General features: G+C 40.6%; 1 protein-coding gene across 5 annotated transcripts in view; it reads right to left on the bottom strand.

Annotated features, from left to right (window-relative positions):
• The window catches only part of SCAF4 (SR-related CTD associated factor 4), a 73,186-nt gene that overhangs the window by 32,755 nt on the left and 18,049 nt on the right, over nucleotides 1-22,382 (bottom strand). For 3 of the 5 annotated variants that reach the window (XM_066259544.1, XM_066259547.1, XM_066259546.1), the window contains exons 2-9: nucleotides 17,396-17,479; nucleotides 15,853-15,897; nucleotides 14,183-14,344; nucleotides 10,578-10,713; nucleotides 10,125-10,264; nucleotides 9,386-9,538; nucleotides 3,762-3,916; nucleotides 3,099-3,207 (exon numbers count right to left, since the gene is read on the bottom strand). In XM_066259544.1, coding sequence (XP_066115641.1) covers nucleotides 3,099-3,207; nucleotides 3,762-3,916; nucleotides 9,386-9,538; nucleotides 10,125-10,264; nucleotides 10,578-10,713; nucleotides 14,183-14,344; nucleotides 15,853-15,897; nucleotides 17,396-17,479 — 984 coding nt within the window. The remainder of the gene's footprint in view (nucleotides 1-3,098; nucleotides 3,208-3,761; nucleotides 3,917-9,385; nucleotides 9,539-10,124; nucleotides 10,265-10,577; nucleotides 10,714-14,182; nucleotides 14,345-15,852; nucleotides 15,898-17,395; nucleotides 17,480-22,382) is intronic. The other 2 variants (XM_066259545.1, XM_066259548.1) reach the window with 2 other exon arrangements.

Genomic DNA, 22,382 nt, shown 5'->3' with positions numbered 1-22,382 from the left:
TTAGAATCGAAGGACATATAAAGAGCTTCCCAGACAAGAAAGAGCTAAAGAAGTTCATTACCACCAAACCAGTATTATGTAAAATGTTAAAGGATCTTCTTTAAGAAAAGGGGGGGGGGGTGTAAAAATATGAACAAGAAAATGGCAAAAAACACATATCCATGAACAACTGGATCTCAACAAAATAAATGAGCAAGCAGAACAGAAAGAGATGCATAGATACAGAAAACATTTTGACAGCTGCCAGATGGAACCAGGATTAGGGGAATGGGTAAAAAAAGTGAAGAAATAAAGAAGTACAAATTGGTTGTTACAGATTAGAGATGTAAGTACAGCATAGAGAATGTCGTCAATAATGTTCTAATAACTTTGTATGGTGTCAGATGGGTGCAAGATTTATCAAGATGATCACCTAGTAAGTTAATATAATGTCTATCACTGGGGTATATACACCTGAACAAATATAATGTTGTATGTCAACAGTAACTGAAAATAAAAAATGGCTTAAACAGTTTAAGTATGGCCCTGGCCAGTTGGCTCAGCAGTAAAGTGTCAGCCCAGAGTGTGGAAGTCCCAGGCTTGATTTCCGGTCGGGGCACACAGGAGAAGTAACCATCTACTTCTCCACCTCTCCCCCTTCTCTCTCTTCCCATCCCACAGACATGGTTTGAATGGTTCCAGTGAGTTGCCCCAGGTAGTGAGGATGGCTCCATGGCCTTGCCTCAGACGCTAAAATAGCGCATTTGCCGAGCAATGGAGCAACCCCAGATGGGCAGAGCATCACCTAGTAGAGGCTTTCCAGGTGGATCCGGGTCGGGGTGCATGCAGAACTGTCTCACTGCCTCCCTACCTTTCAATTTAAAAATAAATAAATATAATTATAATGTCACAAAAGTAGTCTTTTTTATAAGATTTTATTTATTCTTTTTTGGGGGGAAAGATGGAGAGTAGAGGAGGGAGGGAAGGAGAGAGAGAGGGAGGAAAGAGAAGGGGGAGAGGAATAGGAAGCATCAACTCCCATATGTGCCCTTGACCAGGCAAGCCCAAGCCCAGGGTTTCGAACTGAAAACTTCAGTGTTCAGGTCAAAGCTTGATCCACTGTGCCACCACAGGTCAGGCTAAAAGAAGTATTCTTCCTAAGTTACTTATAAGCTCTCAGTAATTGTTAAATATATGAAAACAGTTAATTTTCTTCATATTTTAAACAGGCTTATAAAATACTTTTCAAACTTCATTCATCAACTAGTCACTAAAATCACAAGACCGCCTGACCAGGCAGTGGTGCAGTAGGAAAAACACTGGCCTGGGATGCTGAGGGCCCAGATTTAAAACCCCGAGGGCACCAGCCTGAGAGCGAGGTCGCTGACTTAAGTGTGGGATCACAGACATGACTGCATGGTTGCTGGTGTGAAGCCCAAGGTTGCTGGCTTGAGCCCAAGGTCAACAGCTTGAGCAAGGTGTCACTGGTTTGGCTGGAGCCCCCCGTTCAAGGAATATATGAGAAAGTAATCAATAAACTACTAAGGTGCCGCTATGAAGAACTGATGCTTCTCATCTCTCTCCCTTCCTGTCTGTCCCTCTCTGTCTCTCACTAAAGAAAAAGAAAAAAAAAAAAAACAAGATCAATTTCATATTACCAAAAATATAAAATGGACTGAAAATGATATTAAGAAAATGTATAGTCTAAACCAGGGGTCTCAAACTCGCGGCCCGCCGAACAATTTTGTGCGGCCCGCAGACTAATCCACGAAGTTCAAAATATTTTGGATAAAATTAAGTAAGCCCGTGGATTAGTCTGCGGGCCGCGAGTTTGAGACCCCTGGTCTAAACAGATTTCTTAAAACCCGATCTAAACTAAGGCATTCAAGTATTATTTCCCAAGATTAGATGAACAACAGAATCACTGCACATTTAAAAAAAAATAGATTCTCTAGATTGACTGTAGCACCCCAAAGGGTCATGATTTGTATTTTTTTTAAAAAGCCCTCCCTGCGCCCATTAACTTAGACACTTAGTCAAGCTTATTAGAAAGCTCTGAATGAAAGGACTGAAATAAACTCAATGAATAAATCTCAGTACTTCCCTACACTCCTCCTGTGTGCTAGGCCCCTCTCCCTGCAAACTGAAGCTACATGCCTGTGTGCTGAGAATAGACAGCCCTCTAAAGCAGTGGTCCCCAACCCTTGGGCCACGGACCATACCGGTCCGCAGAGAAAGAATAAATAACTTACATTATTTCTGTTTTATTTATATTTAAGTCTGAATGATGTTTTATTTTTAAAAAATGACCAGATTCCCTCTGTTACATCCGTCTAAGACAGGGGTCCCCAAACTATGGCCCTCGGGCCTCATGTGGCCCCCTGAGGCCATTTATCCGGCCCCCGCCACACTTCCGGAAGGGGCACCTCTTTCATTGGTGGTCAGTGAGAGGAGCATAGTTCCCATTGAAATACTGGTCAGTTTGTTGATTTAAATTTACTTGTTCTTTATTTTAAATATTGTATTTGTTCCCGTTTTGTTTTTTTACTTTAAAATAAGATATGTGCAGTGTGTATAGGGATTTGTTCATAGTTTTTTTTATAGTCTGGCCCTCCAACGGTCTAAGGGACAGTGAATTGTCCCCCTGTGTAAAAAGTTTGGGGACCCCTGGTCTAAGATTCACTCTTGATGCTTGTCTTGGTCATGTGATAAATTTATCCGTCCCACCCTAAAGGCCGGTCCGTGAAAATATTTTCTGACATTAAAGCGGTCTGTGGCCCAAAAAAGGTTGGGGCCACTGCTCTAAAGCATCTCATCACACGTTCACCAGAGGCTCCTGGTGAAGGAAAGAGCTCTGTAACTACACAGGCCCAGTCCCTAAAATAGAGCCATAGTCTCTCTCTAAACTTCCTTAACAAAAAAGCCTGTTATTAAATTATAAGCATGTAATATTTAGCATCCTTATGTTAAAAAAAAAGCAACTCAAATCAGTTCTGTGCTCAGCAGTGTTGCTGCAGCTGTAGTACTACTTGTCCACCCCCACCACCGAGTAACTGTGGTCTGTGAAGTGCAGCCCACGTGCTTCAGCAAGTATCTTCAGTTATGGAAGCAGCCTATACCTGATGGTGCACTGGGTCCTGCTGCATTGCCATCATCGGAGGCTGAAACTGATCCATATTCTGATGCTGGGGATACGCTGGCTGCTGCATGCCATCTCCAGGAAACCCACTAAAAACACACAAGTCATGCTTTCACCCATTCGACACACGAGAGTCTTCATCACACGTACACAGAAGCATAAAGAATGTTGTCCAGCAGTCACTAATAATCAGTTTACCGAATCATCTATTTGCCTATACATGAACTAATATACTCAGCATTAGTGCCAACATAACAGCTAATTTTTATTGTAAATCTTATAGCAGTATTTTTCTACTGCCAGTCCTTGGCAGGGTCCACCAGAAACTTCATGCTGGCCTGCAAAAGAGTAAACCCCCAGAATGTTGTAGGAAGATTATAGAGCCAATGATCTTAGCTGTATTTGCTTATGCTCAGGGTGATTTCTGCCTTAGCAGTCCCTGAAATAATTGTTTTCATTGGTCCCCAAGTGTAAAAGGTTTGAAAACCATTTTCTTATAGGACCCCTTCCCCAGAGAAAACCCAAAATATCATTATTTAAAAAGACAATGACTGTATATGAAAGACAATCTTGCTACTCAATGTTCCTTACACTGTGCCTTCTGCAGACTACTGACCACACACACTGAGAAACGCACACGTACAAGGGTGCCTGTGGCGGAGATGCGGTGGGCGTAGCAGCAGCAGCAGGCGGGGCAGCGGCAGCAGGTGCAGCAGCGGCGGCAGCAGCAACATCGTCTTTCTTTGATTCTTCCACAACTTCGGGCTCGTCATCATAATCAAATCGATCAAGTAGCTTCTGCAACAGGCATGTCGGTATTCCAGTGTAAAATTTCTGTTGTATTCAGCGTGCAAAAACTTCATAAAACCAACAGACGTTCTTACCAGCTCTAATCCCACCACACTATCATGTACAACCTCATTTTCCCACATGCCCCTAGGACGACTTTAGTTCACAAACAAACCATTTTTATACAAATGCCATTTGAAAAAGTCAGTGTTTGTTCTGGTTTTCTTCTCCAATTATAAGTGCACCGTTTTCTTTCTGATTGTTTTCTATGTTATTTTATTGTTAATTTAGCAATATAGATATTTTACCAACATTGTCATGTTCCCACACTAAAAACTTTTGGAACTCTGCACAAATGACAATGGTGTACATTTTCAGTTGGCTATAAAATGTACAAAAAGCAAGACTGTCTTGTCCAATCACTGTAAGTGCCCAAAGAAAAATATAAACCACTTCCCGCTCAAGAATATACTAATACACGGCGCAGTGGATAAGGTGTTGTTGACCTGGAATGCTGAGGTTGCCAGTTCAAACCCCAGGCTTCCCCAGTCAAGGCACATATAAGAAGCAATGAACCAGGGCCCTCCCGAAGATTACATGTGTAGAGGAACCAGTTACTGAGCAAGGAGGGAAGGAAGGAAGCAGTGTCCTATACCCATGCCTGTGCTGGCAGACCATACACCATATTTCTTCGTCACCTGCAGCTATAACTTGGGGGGATTGTCTTCTTTTCACGAACGAGAAAACTAAAACTCGGGTTGTTCAGAAATACAATCAAGATGGGGCTGTCAGTCAGTGGTAGAATCAGGATGTGGACACCAGCCTTTCTAGCGTCAAAGCCCCCATCCCTGGAATCCAACAAGCAATCTTCTCTCTCAAGCTGTGTCTATTCTGCTCATGAATTTCTACCCTCAAATTCCTGAAGGCGGTGTTCTGTGATAGTTCTGCTAGAACTTTACTGAACAACAGATTTCTAAATTACGAAGAGACAACACGTTTCTATATAATTCTAGGCCATTTGATCACAAGTTATTGTATCTGAGCGATACAACATGGCTCAGGCACCAAGCTACGTTACCCATGTGAGCTTGTTTAGCTCTCACATCAATAAAACACAGGTGCTGCTGCCAGTATTGTACAGGGGTACACATTGGACTCTGAGTAACTCAGTGTCAAGACTGAGTTACAGAATCTAAGATCTCTGCACCTGACCACATATAAATAGGCTCTTTTAAGTTTCAAGATTTATGCTGATTTGGAGATCTGGAGCAATTAAATAAATAAACTGAAATCTATGCAAAAACACATATTTGTTGTTTTTTAGGAAACTGAAGATCTACATATTCAGGTGAAGTAAACAGTATGTTCCCAGTCAACCTGTTTGACTAGCTTAAAATAGACATTTTTAGTAACAGGAAAAGCATAGAATTCCTTTTTCTAAACTTGATATAAAAACAAACATTGACCAACCCACTTAAGGTATATAACAGTGGTTCCCAACCTTTTTTGGGCCACGGACCAGTTTATGTCAGAAACTATTTTCATGGACCGGCCTTTAGGGTGGGACGGATGAGTTTTAGACGAATGTATCAGAGGGAATCTGGTCGTTTTTTAAAAATAAAACATCATTCAGACTTAAATATAAATAAAACAGAAACAATGTAAGTTATTTATTCTTTCTCTGTGGACCGGTACCAGTCTGCAGCCTGGGGGTTGGGGACCACTGGTATATAACACAAGAGGAATTACAATTCAAATGAACAAGATAGGCATGCTACTAGCATTGTTATTATTCAGCATTTTCCCCAAAGTCCTAGCCACCAGTATAGTACAAGAAAAAGAAACAGGCATAGATGTTGAAGAGGAAAAGTCAAAAAGAGTAGCTACTTAGAAAATCTGAACACTAACTAGAAAATTAAGCGTATGATACCATGACCAAAAAAACCCAAAAAGATCAGAAATTTTTCTGTCATCATTAACCAAAATGAAGTGTTATCAAATATTAAACATAAAGAATGATTAAATATCTAAAAACAAATGAAACAAATGTACAAGACAAAAAGAAAGACATTGTAACATCTGGAAACTATATAAAAAACTATCAATACTTCTTAAATTAACCTACAAATTCATAAATTCTAAATTTTTATGCTCAAGTTCATCTGGAAAAGTGTGTTGTGATGGTTAGTTTTATGTGTCAATTTGAGTAGGTTATGATGCCGAACTGATTGGTCAAATATTAATTTCGATGCTGCTATAAAGGCTTTTAAAAATGAGACTAACATTTATAGTAGTACATTTTGAATAAAGAAATACCCTCCTGTGGTGGTGCAGTGGATAAAGCGTCAACCTGGGATGCTGAGGTCACCAGTTGGGAACCCCGGCCAGGTCAAGGCATTTATGAGAAATAACTACTATGAGTTGATGCTTCCTGCCCATCCTCTCTCTAAAATCAATAAATAAAATCTTTAAAAAGGGGGGTGGTGGAGAAAAGAAATACCCTCTGTAACCTAAATGGCTCCTAATAAATCAGTTGAAGGTTTTAAGAGCAAGAACTGAAGTTTCCTGAAAAAGACCCTCAAGACAGCAACATAACCCTGCCCTTCAGAACTCAACCTCAAACCTGTACCATTAACTCTTACACAGATTTTCAGGATCTAGTCTGCCCCACAGATTTTCTATTTGCAGCCTCTATGACTCCATGAGCCAATGCCTTAAACATCAACTCACCTCTCCCTCTGTCCCTCTTTCTTTTCCCTGCTCTCTATGTATATCTGTGTGTATGGGATTGGCTCCTCCTCTGGAGCACCCTGACTGACACACACAAATAGCCAGAGAACTATGGGAGGTGAAGGGGCAGGACATGGTATGTAAGGAAACATGGTATACAAGTCACAAGTATGTAAATTATGATGCAGAAACAAACATATCAGTGGGACAGAAAAGTGTCTAGAGATAGGCATAGAGACAAATGAGAATTTACAGCATGACAAAAATAGTGAGGGAGAATTGAGTATTTCTAAAAATATAAAGATTTAACTGCCATGAAACACATTCCAAAGTGGGTTCCAGAGGAACTAAAGACTCATGTATTTTTTAAAAAATGTAGGAAGACATTTCCTCATCCAAACATGAAATAGAGGTGGCTCTCCCCTCAAGAGCAGCCCACCTTTCCTGGCTCCTCCTCTTCCCGCAGTTGTGTCACCTTCACCTCTCTCTCCTTCTCTCTCTCTCTCTCTCTCTCTCTCTCTCTCTCTCTCTCTCCTAGGCTCCAAGAGCCCTCCTTTGCTTCTGTAACTTGTTTACTGACCCCATGTACAGCTGGCTCACTTTTCCTACTTCTGTAACCGTCTGAATAAACTTTCTCTTATTAAAACAACAAAAAACCCCATACAAAATAGAAATCTGATAAAACCACAAGTATGAGCCACTGGCTGGTTGGCTCAGTGGTAGAGTGTCAGCCTGGCGTGCAGGAGTCCCAGGTTCGATTCCCAGCCAGGGCACACAGGAGAAGCGCCCATCTGCTTCTCCACCCCTTCCCCTCTCCTTCCTCTCTGTCTCTCTCTTCCCCTCCCACAGCCGAGGCTCCATTGGAGCAAAGTTGGCCCGGATGCTGAGGATGGCTCTGTGGCCTCCGCCTCAGGCACTAGAATGGCCCCAGATGGGCAGAGCATCACCCCCTGGTGGGCATGCCGGGTGGATCCCGGTTGGGCGCATACGGGAGTCTGACTGCCTCCCCATTTCCAACTTCAGAAAGAAAAAAAACCCCAAAAAATAACTCCACAAGTATGCAAGAATTTATGTTCACATGTTCATGAATATCCCTGAAATTTGTTCAGAGTGAAACTGCTCCCCTTCTAGAGTGTTTAGTATTATTCATGTTTTTCCCTTGTGCATATAAGCCTTTTGCACTCAAAAATTTTATCCAACCTTCTTCTCATCAGAAGTCATTCATAAATCACCAAGATATAATAACAACCAATGTTTAATGGAGTCTTAATTTGGACTATCAGCATTACGTATCTTATGATCAAAATGCTAGAAAGAAATCAGGGGGAAAAAAAGAAAAAAGAAAATATCAGAAATCTCAGAGATGATTAAACTAAAAGATATCATTTTGTTCTAGAACCTTCATTTTTGTTCTTTTCCTGCAGTAAAACCTGTAAAATGAAATAATATTTTACATATCCATAAGTCTAATAAAGAGAAAAGACAAAGAACAGACATAAGTGGAGTAGTTTGGACTGACATTTCAACCAGAAGCTCCAAGCTGTGCTTCTTAAGCACAGCTACTGCCTCAGGGGCTGCCTCTTTAACTCGCTGAGGCTCAGCAGACCAGTGAAGACATCAGACAACCCAAACCCGCATATACAGACATGGGAACTAAGCTATTTAACAGCAAAAAAGTGCCTATCAAAAGGGGAATGGCACCTAAACAGTGCTGGTGCAGTGGATCAAGGGTTGACCTGGGATGCTAAGGTCCCAGATTTGAAACGCTGAGGTTGCCAGCTTGATCACGGGATCATTTTGTGTGTGTGTGTGTGTGTGTGTCAGAGACAGAAAGAGAAACAGACAGGAAGGGAGAGAGATGTGAAGCATCAATTCTTCATTGTAGCACCTTAGTTGTTCATTATTTGCTTTCTCATACGTGCCTTGACTGGGGGCAAAGCGAGTCACCCCTTGCTCAAGCCAGTGACCCTGGGTTCAAGATGGTGAGCAGTGCTTAAAGCAGATGAGTTCCGTGCTCAAGCCAGTGACCTGGGGGTTTCGAACCTGGGTCTTCTGAATCCCAGTCTAACGCTCTATCCACTGTGCCACGGCCTGGTCAGGTGATCACGGGATCACTGACACGAACCCAAGGTTGCTGGCTTGAGCAAGGGTTCATTGGCTCAGCTAAAGTCCCCCCCCACTCCTCCCATCAAGGCACATATGAGAAAGTAATCAACATCTAAAGTGCCAAACTACGACAAGTTGATGCTTCTCATCTCTCACTAAAAAAAAGGGAGGGGAGGGATGGCTAAATAGTGATGTGTCCATGTAATGGAACACACTTAACAGTAAAATGTAGATTTAAATCTATTAACCTTACGACGACGAAAATGAGACAAGTAAATTAAAATCAAAGTAAGCAAGACAGAAATAGTGGTATACATGTATATATATTATGGCTAAATTAAGAAAGGCATATATCCACCACAGAAAATAAATTCTGAAAAGATGCACAACATGCTAAGTGTGGAGTTTAATGGTAAATGACTCCTGTTTATTTTTCCTTTATATTTTTTTACTGAAAAGTATTTGCTATGAGTATACTGCATATTAAACTTATAACCAGAAAAAAATAATCTTTTTATGTCACAGGGATTCCTTGAAACCACCAAAGAACAAAATGAACAATCCCCAGAGACACCAGTGAAGGGCTAACCCAACATCCCCAGTGAGTGAGGTAAGCACAGGCAGCAGGTGAGGGGAGCGCACCTTGTCAAACGCAGTTGTCTTTTGCTCAGGCGGTGGCGTGGGAGCTGTCTTCAGCTGGGCTGTGATGGCCTGAACCTGTGCCATCACAGTATTGTCAATAGCAGGAGACTGTGGTTTTGAAGGTTGCTGAAAAGTCTGAAGGATCTGCTGAAGCTTAGAGAATGGGGAAACTGATAAACCACACAACCAAGTATAATCACTGTATCAAAAGATATTTGACTAAATACATTTAAAGGTGACTTAAAACAGCACAGGTATAAAGTAGAAAAAAGAATCAACATTTTAGTAATGGCTGTCTGTTGTGAATAAACAGATCATGGATAAAATGTGTGCTCCTTGAAGTTAAAAATGTATGCTGACACACCCAATGGTAGAAAATAACAGTCTCAAAGAAGAGAAAATACACTGAATTTTAAGCAAGGTAAAGTATGTTTTTTAGTAAAATGTAAAAATCATTCCCAATTCAACACCAGTCTGAAAAGCTAGAATTATGAGCAACAGCCTGGTCAAACAGTGCTGAAGTTCTCCTTAAGGGGCCCTGTCCTTGCTGGGTACCACCACCCCCTTTTCCCCTTTCCACACTTGCCCTGTTACTACTGTGCCATTACTCCAGCCACAGCTTTTCTGGTTGGAAAGCAAAACTATCCTCCACTGCATGAACTCATCATTAGGAAGAAAAAGTAAGAATCGACAACAGTACCAAACTGCAAATACCTTACTCTTTGGATTGGCAGTTTACCTGTTGACCTTGAGTTGTCTGAAAGAGCTGGGCTACAGCAGCAAAAGCATCAGAGCTGGGCAGCTGCGGTACTGATGGTACCGAGTTTGTAGTGGCTAGTGGGGGTTCAGAAGACACTTTAGCTGGAGGTGGAGGTGAACCTAAAAAAGAAAAAGGTCATTAAGGTCTGAGAAAACTTTAACCTACTAATTTTCCTTTTCACATTCCATTAGGCTTCTTTACTAAAATAACACTCCATTCAGTTTAACATATAGTAAAAATATAGACTGTGATACTAGAGTCTATACTACAAGAGCAGTATTTTCATTATAAATAATTATAAAAAGAAAACCATACCTTCTAGGATGAAACTCAAGTTCCTTCTTATGAAAAAATTCCACCAATATAAAGACCCCAAATGTTTTACACACAGAAAGTCATATCAGCTCAGCTCACAGACACACCTAGCCTTACCCTCATTGTTGGTGACACTTTCCGTTCCTGGGGCGGCGGCACTGCTCCCTGCTGCCATATCCAGAAGAGGCTGGATAATCTCGATTTTGAATACTCCATTTTTCTGCCAAAGGTTCAGCACACGAACTATTTTACTCTGTTATGTGTAAGAAAACAGGAAAACACAATAAATATTTACATAAGTGATTTATTATACCTTACCAAAAATGTAGGCCAATTTTTCTATACTAAGCCTGGTTTTTTGTGTGTGTTTTTTGTGTGTGTGTTTTTCTGAAGCTGGAAATGGGGAGGCAGTTAGACTGACTCCCGCATACACCCGACGGGGATCCACCCGGCACGCCCACTAGGGGGCGATGCTCTGCCCATCTGGGGTGTTGCTCTGTTGCATCCAGAGCCATTCTAGCGCCTGAGGCAGAGGCCACAGAGCCATCCTCAGCACCCAGGCCAACTTTGCTCCAATGGAGCCTCAGCTGTGGGAGGGGAAGAGAGACAGAGAGGAAGGAGAGGGGGAGGGTGGAGAAGCAGATGGGCGCTTCTCCTGTGTGCCCTGGCCAGGAATCGAACCCGGGACTCCTGCACGCCAGGCCAATGCTCTACCACTGAGCCAACCAGCCAGGGCCACTAAGCCTGTTTTGTTTTTTCTTTTTTTTTTTTTTCATTTTTCTGAAGCTGGAAACAGGGAGAGACAGTCAGACAGACTCCTGCATGCGCCCGACCGGGATCCACCCGGCACGCCCACCAGGGGCGAAGCTCTGCCCACCAGGGGGCGATGCTCTGCCCATCCTGGGCGTCGCCATGTTGCGACCAGAGCCACTCCAGCGCCTGAGGCAGAGGCCACAGAGCCATCCCCAGCGCCCGGGCCATCTTTGCTCCAATGGAGCCTTGGCTGCGGGAGGGGAAGAGAGAGACAGAGAGGAAAGCGCGGCGGAGGGGTGGAGAGGCAAATGGGCGCCTCTCCTGTGTGCCCTGGCCGGGAATCGAACCCGGGTCCTCCGCACGCCAGGCCGATGCTCTACCGCTGAGCCAACCGGCCAGGGCCATAAGCCTGTTTTGTAAACAGAAAAAGAAAATCTATCATCAGACTCACAGCCTAGTGCCCTGGCTGGGTTGCTCAGTGGATAGAGCATTGTCTTGGTGCAGAGATTGCAGGTTCCATTTGTGGTCAGGGCACGTATGAGAAGCAATGAGTGAGTGCACAACTAAGTGGAACAATGAGGTGATGCTTCTCTATCTCTTCCCTCCTTCTTCAACTCTTGCTTTTTCAAATCAATAGAGGAAATAAAGACCCACAATGAGGTATCACCTCTCAACTAACAGAATAGCTATCATCAAATTAATAAACAACAAGGGTTGAAGAGGGTGTGGAGAAAAGTGAACCCTTGTGCACTGTTGGTAAGAATGCAGACGGGTGCAGCCACTGTGGAAAACAGTATGGAGTCGCCTCCAAAAGAGAAAAAGAATCACAGCCTGTTTAAACTATTCTAATCAGCCTTTTTTCAATAGTGTAATCTACAATAAGAAACAAAGAAGGGGAAAAAAGAACAGAAATTATAACCCAGAGAATCAAAAGACATGGGTTATTTAATAATAAATGTACTTGAAGTTTTCATATTTTATTTATGGTTACAAAGAAATCACATCACTGACAAAGAAACTTTATTGAAAAAGAATTTCTTTTTTTCAGTGAGAGACAGAGAATGACAAGAACAGACAGGAAGGGAGAGAGATGAGAAGCATCAATTCTTCATTGCAGCACCTTAGCTGTTCATTGATTGCTTTCTCATATATGCTTTGACTAGGTGGCTACAGCAGAGTGAGTGATCCCTTGCTAAGCCAGAGACCCTGTGCTTAAGCTGGTGACCTCGGGATTTCGAACCTGAGTCCTCTACATCCCAGTCTGCTGCTCTATCCACTGTGTCACCGCCTGGTCAGGCGAAAACAATTTCTTTAGGATAAATTTAACAATTAAAATATTTTTTGCCTGACCAGGCGGTGGCGCAGTGAATAGAGCGTCGGACTGGGACGTGGAGGACCCAGGTTCAAAACCCCGAGGTCGCTAGTTTGAGCATGGGCTCATCTGGTTTAAGCAAGGCTCACCAGCTTGAACCCAAGGTCGCTGGCTTGAGCAGAGGGTCACTCAGTCTGCTATGGCCCCCTGGTCAGGGCACACATGAGAAAGCAATCACTGAGAAACTAAGTTGCCGCAACAAAGAATTGGTGCTTCTCATCTCTCCCTTCCAAGTCTGTCCTCACTCTGTCTCTGTCACAAAAAAAAAAAAATTTTTTTTTTAAGCTTGCCAGTAATTGACAGGTAAGCTCTTTTGCAGACCTACTGGTCTGCAAAACATGCAGGAGATGCAGAAACATGTTATTTAGGGTATAATTCTTCTCTCCTACTCAAGGAATGATGCTCTTCTTTTTTTCTTGTGTACTTTTCCCACAAGAGCACTCCTCCACTACAAATACAGAAACCCCAACACTTGAATGTATATGCTATTTATTATAAATGTCTCCAGTCTCCACTATCCTGAGCAGGGTCACCAGTGTATTTCCCCCACCTCCACCTCCTGGAGGAGCCCATATATGGTAAACCAGCTACACAACGAGGAACCAGACATGCAGTATGAGTACTAATAATCACCACTTATGCTCATGCACCTCTACGTGCTAGGTAAAGCCATCCATGACTGTCCCTTTTTTCTGAAATGAGCAGCCATCTGAGATGAGCCCTGCCTTTATCTAGTACAGAATATATCACTCAAATACAACTACATCTTTTTAACAATGTCTTCCTTAAACCAGGACAGGTGGTGCTCCTTTCATAATTCAAGAGTATGACATTCCTAAAGGACTTCAAAAGAAAATAAGATAAATATGAGATGACCACTATAGACAACATTGGATTTTGTTTCAAGTTTAGAGATTACCATATAATTATCTTTCTAATACTAGAGTAGGCTTCATGTATCTAAAATATATTTAAATATGCCTGGTCTGGCCCTGGTCAGTTAGCTCAGTCAGTTAAGAGCGTTGTCCCAAAATAACAAGGTTGCAGGTTCAATCCCCAGTCAGGGCACACATAGGAAGCAACCAAAAAATGTACAACTGAGTGGAACAATAAATGAATGTTTTCCCCAATCCCCGCCCCCCCATCTTTCTAAACATCAATAAAAATTAAGCCCTGGCTGGATAGCTTGGTTGGTTGGAGTGTCACATCCCAGAGCAAGGAGATTGCTGGTTCAATTCCCTGGTCAGGGGCACATAGAGAAACAGCTAAACGTTCCTTTCTCTCTCAAAAAAAGTCTGGCCTATGGTGGGGTGGTGGATAAAGCATCAACCTGGAAAAAGTGTCAACCTGGAACGCTGAGGTTGCTGGTTCAAAACCAGGGGCTTGCCTGGTCAAGGCACGTATGACAAGCAAACAAAGAACTAAAGTGAAGCAATTATGAGTTGATACTTCTCACTCCTTCTCCCCTTTCTCCTCTCTCTGTAAAATCAATAAATAAAACCTTCAGAAAACAAAAAAGATGTCATATTTACAAAAGTATTTAAATAGACTCAAATAAATATAAACAAAAGTTTTAATTAAAAATTATTAACTATACCTTATCTTCAGATGGACAAAGATATAAATATTGGAATGTCGCAATTATGTTTTTAGAGAATCTTGGCCCAAAAACATCTTTATCAGTTCCAAACTGATGACGAGACTGGCGTACAATTGAGTCGATCACATATAATCCTGGAACCTTATATTCTGGTTTACACTACAAAGATAAAGATGCAAAGTCAATATAAGAAAAGCACAATCACAGTCTGACACCCATTAATCTCACTTTAATAAAACTCTGTATACCAATGATTATTTCTATTTAGAGACTACTAGTATGTTTAGCTGTCTTGTTTGCTAGCCTGTCAAATGTTCACAGGTACACAGGAATACCATTCTCTTGATACTTCAGACCCTCCAGTATCTTACATTGCTCCTATCCCTCTCCCTCCCACAACTTTCCAGAATCAACATTACCTTACCAATCCCTAAGCCACTTCCATAGAAATCCAATCTATCCTGCTCAAAAAATAAGTAAAAATATTTTCCTTTTAAAATTATGAAGGTAATTTTAACATGTTAATTGTAATTTTGTTCAAATATAGTACCAGAGAAAGAGAAACTAAAAGGAAAGGGTATTTTTGACCTATGAAATTGTAAGATAAAAAGAATAAAGAGAAACAGATACCTACATATAGTCTAGTGGTATAACCTTAATAGAAGATGGTTTAGTAATAAAAGCAAAGCCTCGCCTGACCAGGCGGTGGCATAGTGGATAGAGTGTCGGACTGGGATGCAGAGGACCCAGGTTCGAGACCCCGAGGTCACCAGCTTGAGCGTGGGCTCATCTTGGATCCAAGATCTCTGGCTCGAGCAAGGGGTCACTCGGTCTGCTGAAGGCCCACGGTCAAGGCACATATGAGAAATCAATCAATGAACAACTAAGGTGTCACAACGAAAAACTGATGATTGATGTTTCTCATCTCTCTTTGTTCCTGTCTGTCCCTACCTATCCCTCTCTCTGTTTTGTTAAAAAAAGAAAAAAAGCCTCATCTAATTCAATAATTCTACATCTAGAATTTTTTTCTAAGAAATACAATTACGATGCATCTACCTATTTCCACAGGTCAACCACTGAGTGAATGTTCAACACAGGGACCTGGCCAAGTCAATGGTTGGATCAATCATGCAACAGAACACTCTGCAGAGATTTAGGATAAGTGTGGTGAGAAAAGCAGGTTATCAAACAGTATGTCTCCATTTTTCCTTTCATCAGTGTATATGGGCATGATAAAACGATTAGATCCGAATGTAAATATCTGTAGGAAGGTAGGGTGGTGCCATGCAGGGAGTGTAACTTTTTCCCATTTTACTTATTTATACTTTGATTGGCTACTGTATGTCTCCGATCAGAGACAACTCCACACAGTTACTCCTCTGCACTCCATAGCAGGAATAACAAATTAATGATACTCTCTCCCGTCCTTTCTAAAATCAATTAATTAAAAAAATCAACCAATGAGTGCAAGGGTGGGTAGAGAAACAAATCGATGTTTCTCCCTTCCCCCCTCTCTCATCAGCAAATAAATAAATAACTTGAGATGAAAAAGAACCGCTAGTAACAACATTGTTAATGGTTTTTTAAGCAAGAATCCCAATTACAATTTACAAAGTAAATTATAAACACTGAACATAACTAAAACGAGGTAATAAAGGGATAGTTACCTTTTTGATGAACTTTTCTACTATTTGAACTACATGCTTATAAAGCTGAAAAGAATTAAAAGAAAATTATTGTCCAGTTTTATATATTTCTACATTTCCTGCAATGTAATTAGAAAATACACTGCTCATAAAAATTAAGGGATCAAGGAATGTGCATATTCCAGTACTTTTGTGTTAGTGCATTTTCACCAATGAAATAAAGGTTGGTTTTGAATCTCATTTGCATAATCGAACAACTTTCTTTGACTTGTTGTTTGCTTTTCTGATGTTTAATAAAAAAAATCAAATGCTTTATTGCTTCACATTAATTTAGAAATATCCCCTAATCTATATGAAAAGTGTACTTAAAACATTGAAACTTGAATACTTTAAATAATTCCCAAGATAATGCCAAACAAACCATCAAAAATAATCTAGTCAACAATTGAAAAAAAAAGCAGAAATTAACTAAAACACAAAACTACAAAAACTTCCCCCTAAACAAAAGGCCTTTATCTTAGATTTTTAATCAATAAACCTTCACAAAGCACTATACCAGGCAACTTTAGGAGAAAGATAAAGAAATGAAATCATGTAGTTTCTAAAATGAGCCATTTAGGTGTGACCTTGGATAAGAAATTTTAAGTTTTTTCTTTAAAAAAAAATAAAAATGAAGGCCCTGACTGGTTTGCTCAGTGGTAGAGCACTGGCTCAGCACATAGATGTCCAGGTTCAATTCCCAGTCAGGGCACACAGGAGAAGCACCCATCTGCTTCTCTACCCCTCCCCCCCTCTTGCTTTTCTTTCTCTTTCTTCTCCTCCTGCATCCACGGCTTGATTGGAGCAAGCTGCCTCTGGGGCTGAGGATGGCTCCATGGCCTCTTCCTCAGGGGCTAAGAAAAGCCCAGTTGTGAGTCATGGCCCCCGATGGGCAGAGCATTGCCCCTAGTGAGCTTGCCGGGTGGATCCCGTCCAGGAGCATGCCAGAGTCTGTCTATCTGCCTCCCCTCCCCTCACTGAATTAAAAATAAAAAAGTAAATAAAAATTAAACTAATAGCTGATTAATGACAAGAATTAAATGAAATAAAGAAAAAACTCTGCTATTCTACTACTTCTGGGAGTCCAAATTTTTAGCTACACACACACACACACACACACACACACACACACACACACACACTCCAACTGTGAGGCAATGGATGTTACTGAGCTCGACTGTGATGATCATTAAATAATGTACATGAATCAGATCATTTTTAATACACAGCTTTAAATATGTACAATTTTTATGTGTTACTTATACCTCAATAAAGCTGGAAAAATATACAAATATAATAACAACAAAAAGGGGGAAATACCATTTTGAAAAATAATAGTACTAAAAATTACAGTTAATAGTAATATTACAGTGCAATCACACCACACTGTATCATGCACCTTCACAAAAGCTGGTTAGTGTCGTTTCAGGGCTGAACGAATGCGCAAGATGAATTCTCATGTTTAGTAACAATTTAAAAATTTCAAAAACATTCTTCAAGCTAAATATACTTATTTTACTCTTACCTTAATGGCTTTAATAGCAGCTTTTGTGATGAGAATCATCTTGGCTCGAGAGATGGGAGGTTTCATATCCATAAGTGAAAAGAGCTTAAAAATACAAACAAGCAAAAAAAATTTTAATTGAAGGTAAATTAGAGGTCAATTCACCAGTTCAAGAAAGATGTTTGCAATCTGTTTCCTTAAAAGAGTAACAGACTCTTGGAACTAAATTAAACAGCGTGGCTAGTAAGAAACAATCAAGAGCTTTCCTCTATACCTGTATTGTCACTCAGAAAGTACAGGAGAAAAAGACCACATTAAAAATGGCAAAAAAAAGCCTGACCTGTGGTGGCGTAGTGCAGTGGTCCCCAACCCCCGGGGCCGCAGACCGGTACGGGTCCATGGGCCATTTGGTACCGGTCTGCAGAGAAAGAATAAATAACTTGTATTATTTCGGTTTTATTTATATTTAAGTCTGAACGATGTTTTAGTTTTTAAAAAATGACCAGATTCCCTCTGTTACATCCGTCTAAGACTCACTCTTGGCGCTTGTATCGTAAGTTCGACAATTATATTTTAAAATACCACAGTTTTTACGCCAGTTGCATAATTTTATTTTGTGCATTTATCCGTCCCACCCTAAAGGCTGGTCTGTGAAAATATTTTCTGACATTAAACCGGTCCGTGGCCCAAAAAAGTTTGGGGACCTGAGGTCACTCGTTCGAAGCTTTGGGCGTGCCCGGTCAAGGCACATACAAGAAGCAACCGTGAGTTGATGCTTCCTGCGCCCCGGCACCACCACCACCTTCCTCTGTCCTCTCAAATATCAATAAATAAAATCTTTTAAAATAAATAAGTAAATAAAAAGGGCAAAAAAAAAGAGAGAGAAAAGATAAAAACATTAAGAAACTTAATGAATCTATAATAGAAAATATTATAAAACTTTACTGAAAAACTAAAAAGTGATTTACATGAAAACAAACAAACCATCTCCCTGAGCTGAAAGTGGTAATAGCATAAGTCATTATTTAATGTAATTTCAACCCAAAGCTTCCTGAGATTTTGGAGAATTCAAATAATGCTAAGATTCACTTGGAGAGAAACACATGTATTAAAATCAAGCAAGAAATTTTAAATGCCATAATAAAGCTAGATTTCACAATTTCCTGATTTAGTGAGGAAAAACAACCCTATTTAACAAATCACACAACGGTAAATCCAACAATCAGAAGCTTCTGAGAGTTTAAATCCAACCGAGATACAATGAGAGTCCACAAATTATAATTTGACATTAAGATGCTTATATATAGCCTGACCAGGCGGTGGCGCAGTGGATAGAGCATCGGACTGGGACTGGGATGTGGAGGACCTAGCGGAGGACCCAGGTTTGAGACCCTGAGGTCACCAGCTTGAGTGCAGGCTCATCTGGTTTGAGCAAAGCTCATCAGCTCGGACCCAAGGTCGCTGGCTCAAGCAAGGAGTTACTTGGTCTGCTGTAGCCCCACGGTCAAGGCACATATGAGAAAGAAATCAATGAACTAAGGTGTTGCAACAAAAAACTGACTGATGCTTCTCAACTCTCTCTGTTCCTATTTGTCCCTATCTATCCCTCTCTCTGACTCTGTCTCTGTTAAAAAATAGTAATAATAAAAATAAACGAGATAAAGATGCTTATATATAAATATAAAGAAAATAAAATAATTTTCAGGGAAAAAATGTTTATATCTAGCTTCTTTTTTTAAAGCATTTTAATTAATTAATTTATTTATTTTGTAACAGAGACATCAATAGAGGGACAGACAGGAAGGGAGAGAGATTGAGAAGCATCAATTCATCATTGCAGCACCTTAGTTTGTTCACTGATTGCTTTCTCACATGAGCCTTGAGAGAGGACCAACAGCAGACTGAGTGATTCCTTGCTCGAGTCAGTGATCTTGGGCTCAAGCTGGCGACCTTGGGGTCTCGAACCTAGGTCTTCCACATCCCAGTTCAACGCTCTATCTACTGTGCCACCGCCCAGTCAGGTTATATCTAGCTTCTTAAATTGTTGTATCTATTTTGTTTAATCATAGGGACATACTGAATACCTCGGATTCCTAAAAGGATATTTTGAAATAAGTACTAACAATCTGTATAAATCATATTTCTCTTTCTTCTCAAGTAATGTTAATATTTCAAATATGGAATACCTAAGACACAAACCTTTACCAGACCATCACTGAGAGGCTAGGCTAAAGAATCAAGTCTCATTTGCCAGAATAGCCCTACCTGGCAACATCCTAAAACATAGAATTTTTTCATAAATAATAAGATATAGAAAATAGGAGAAACAAAGATACTAACACAGAAATTCATATTTCAAAAAGGAGTATCTAAATAAATAAGGTCATGAGTCTTTATTATTTTATTTAGCAATGTAATAAAAATTCTTGAGAATGAAAACTGAAAATTAGAAAGGAGACAGTAATCTGAGATTATAGAAACCAATGAAAAAACAAGAAAAATTTAAAACATTTCAATTTAAACACAAATTTGTGTGTGTGTGTGTGTGTGTGTGTGTGGCAGAAACAGAGAGTCAGAGAGAGGGACAGATAGGGACAGATAGACAGGAAAGGAGAGAGAGATGAGAAACATCAGTTCTTTGTTGTGGCTCCTTAGTTAGTTATTCACTGATTGATTTCTCATATGTGCCTTGATTGGGGGGGGGGGGCGCTCACAGCAGACCGAGTGACCCCTTGCCCGAGCCAGCAACCTTGGGTCCAAGCTGGTGACCTCAGGATCTCGAACCTGGGTCCTCCACATCCCAGTCTGACGCTCTATCCCAGGAGTCCCTAAACTTTTTATATAGGGGGCCAGTTCACTGTTCCTCAGACAGTTGGGAGGGCTGGACTATAAAAAAAACTATGAACAAATCCCTATGCACACTGCACATATCTTATTTTAAAGTAAAAAAACAAAACGGGAACAAATACAATATTTAAAATAAAGAACAAGTAAATTTAAATCAACAAACTGACCAGTATTTCAATGGGAACTATGCTCCTCTCACTGACCACCAATGAAACAGGTGCCTCTTCCGAAAGTGCGGCGGGGGCCGGATAAATGGCCTCAGGGGGCCACATGCGGCCCGCAGGCCGTAGTTTGGGGACCCCTGCTCTATCTATCCACTGCGCCTCTGCCTGGTCAGGCTAAACACAGTTCTAAGAGAGAAAAACTGAAAATAAGAAAAAAAACTGCATGAAATACACAACATACATTTTAAAGAGTCTACTGTGACCATTTATAAGTTATAAAATTTATTACGACAGTTGTTTATTACTGATCTACTGCCTTCTTTAGTACCTAAAAGCAGAGAAAGAGGATGCAAAACTGATGGATCTTAAGAATAAGCAACAGTGAGAACTACTTCTCTGGCCAATAAAAGCTTAGAGAATCAGCCTGACCAAGTATTGGCACAGTGGATAGAGCACTGGACTGGGATGCAGATGACCCAGGTTCTAATCCCAGAGGTCGATGGCTTGAGCACGGAGTCACTTGCTCTGCTTACTGTAGTCCCCGGGATCAAGGCACATATGAGAAAGCAATCAATGAACATCTAAGGCAGGGGTCCCCAAACTGCGGCCCCCTGAGGCCATTTATCCGGCCCCCACCGCACTTCCGGAAGGGGCACCTGTTTCATTGGTGGTCAGTGAGAGGAGCATAGTTCCCATTGAAATACTGGTCAGTTTGTTGATTTAAATTTACTTGTTCTTTATTTTAAATATTGTATTTGTTCCCGTTTTGTTTTTTTACTTTAAAATAAGATATGTGCAGTGTGCATAGGGATTTGTTCATAGTTTTTTTTATACTCCGGACCTCCAACGGTCTGAGGGACAGAGAACTGGCCCCCTATGTAAAAAGTTTGGGGACCCCTGATCTAAGGAGTCGCAAGGAAGAACTGATGCTTCTCATCTCTCTTCCTTCCTGCCTGTCCCTCTCTCTGTTCCTGTCTCTCTTGCAAAAAATAAATAAATAAAAGCTTAGAGAATCATTTTAATGAAGCCTAAGCCAAAGCTACTATTCATTTAATGCCTCAAACAGGACCTCTTGATTATTTCAGCAGCAAATTTAAAAAAGAGCTAACTGAGCTTACAAAACAGACCAGATTAGTGTATCTTCTGATGAAATACCATATTTCCCCATGTTTGAGACGCACCCCCGGAAAATTTTGAGGTCTAAATACTGGGTGTGTCTTATACAGTGGTTGTAGTTTTTTTACTTGCATTTTCCTCTCATTGTTGAAGACAGTGATTCGTCATCAAACACAGATGAGGACAAGCTAATGGATGGGAGCTTTGACAGTGATGAGGAGTTGTATGAATTTTATGATGAATAAAACTTGAGTTCAATAACTTTATATAATGCCCCCCCCAATTTCAGGCCCCAAAATTAAGGTGCGTTTTATACATGGGGAAATGTGGTACTACACATATTCAAACTATTGTAATTTATTTAAAAAATTAAAATACAGACTACACCATGTAGTAGTATAACCATCAGTCAGCCAAAAGATCAGCAAGAGAATCTTCAAGTGCTGTCATCTAGGACACAAAGGAAGGGTGTTACTACATTCCATAAAGAAAAGACAACTTGGGAAGAAAGGAGGGAGCCAGTATTTGAGTACCTGCTATGTATAAGGAAGAATTAACTTCGTTGGTACATTATTTTATTTAACAATATTTACAACTAACATAGCTGTTAACAACTGTTTTGAGATGATAATCAAAAGGGTTACATCTGTTTTTGAGTGATGCCCAGAAAATGGTCTCAATTACAATTTGTTGAAGGCTCACAATCCCTAATAGCACACTCATACCCCTTATACAATGTTGCTTACTGACTAAATGCATAGAGACTTAAATTATAATGGGGAATTAAAGACAAACAATTAGGCAAACATCCATGCCTGTCTATATGTTGCACTGATTCAGAGATAACATTATAAAACATACTGAATTTAATTTGAGATGCC

Source organism: Saccopteryx bilineata, chromosome 2 (genome assembly GCF_036850765.1).
Source record: "Saccopteryx bilineata isolate mSacBil1 chromosome 2, mSacBil1_pri_phased_curated, whole genome shotgun sequence".
Lineage (NCBI taxonomy): Eukaryota > Metazoa > Chordata > Mammalia > Chiroptera > Emballonuridae > Saccopteryx > Saccopteryx bilineata.
Note: the sequence above shows the minus strand (reverse complement) of the source record. Positions and strands in the feature narration are given on the sequence as shown.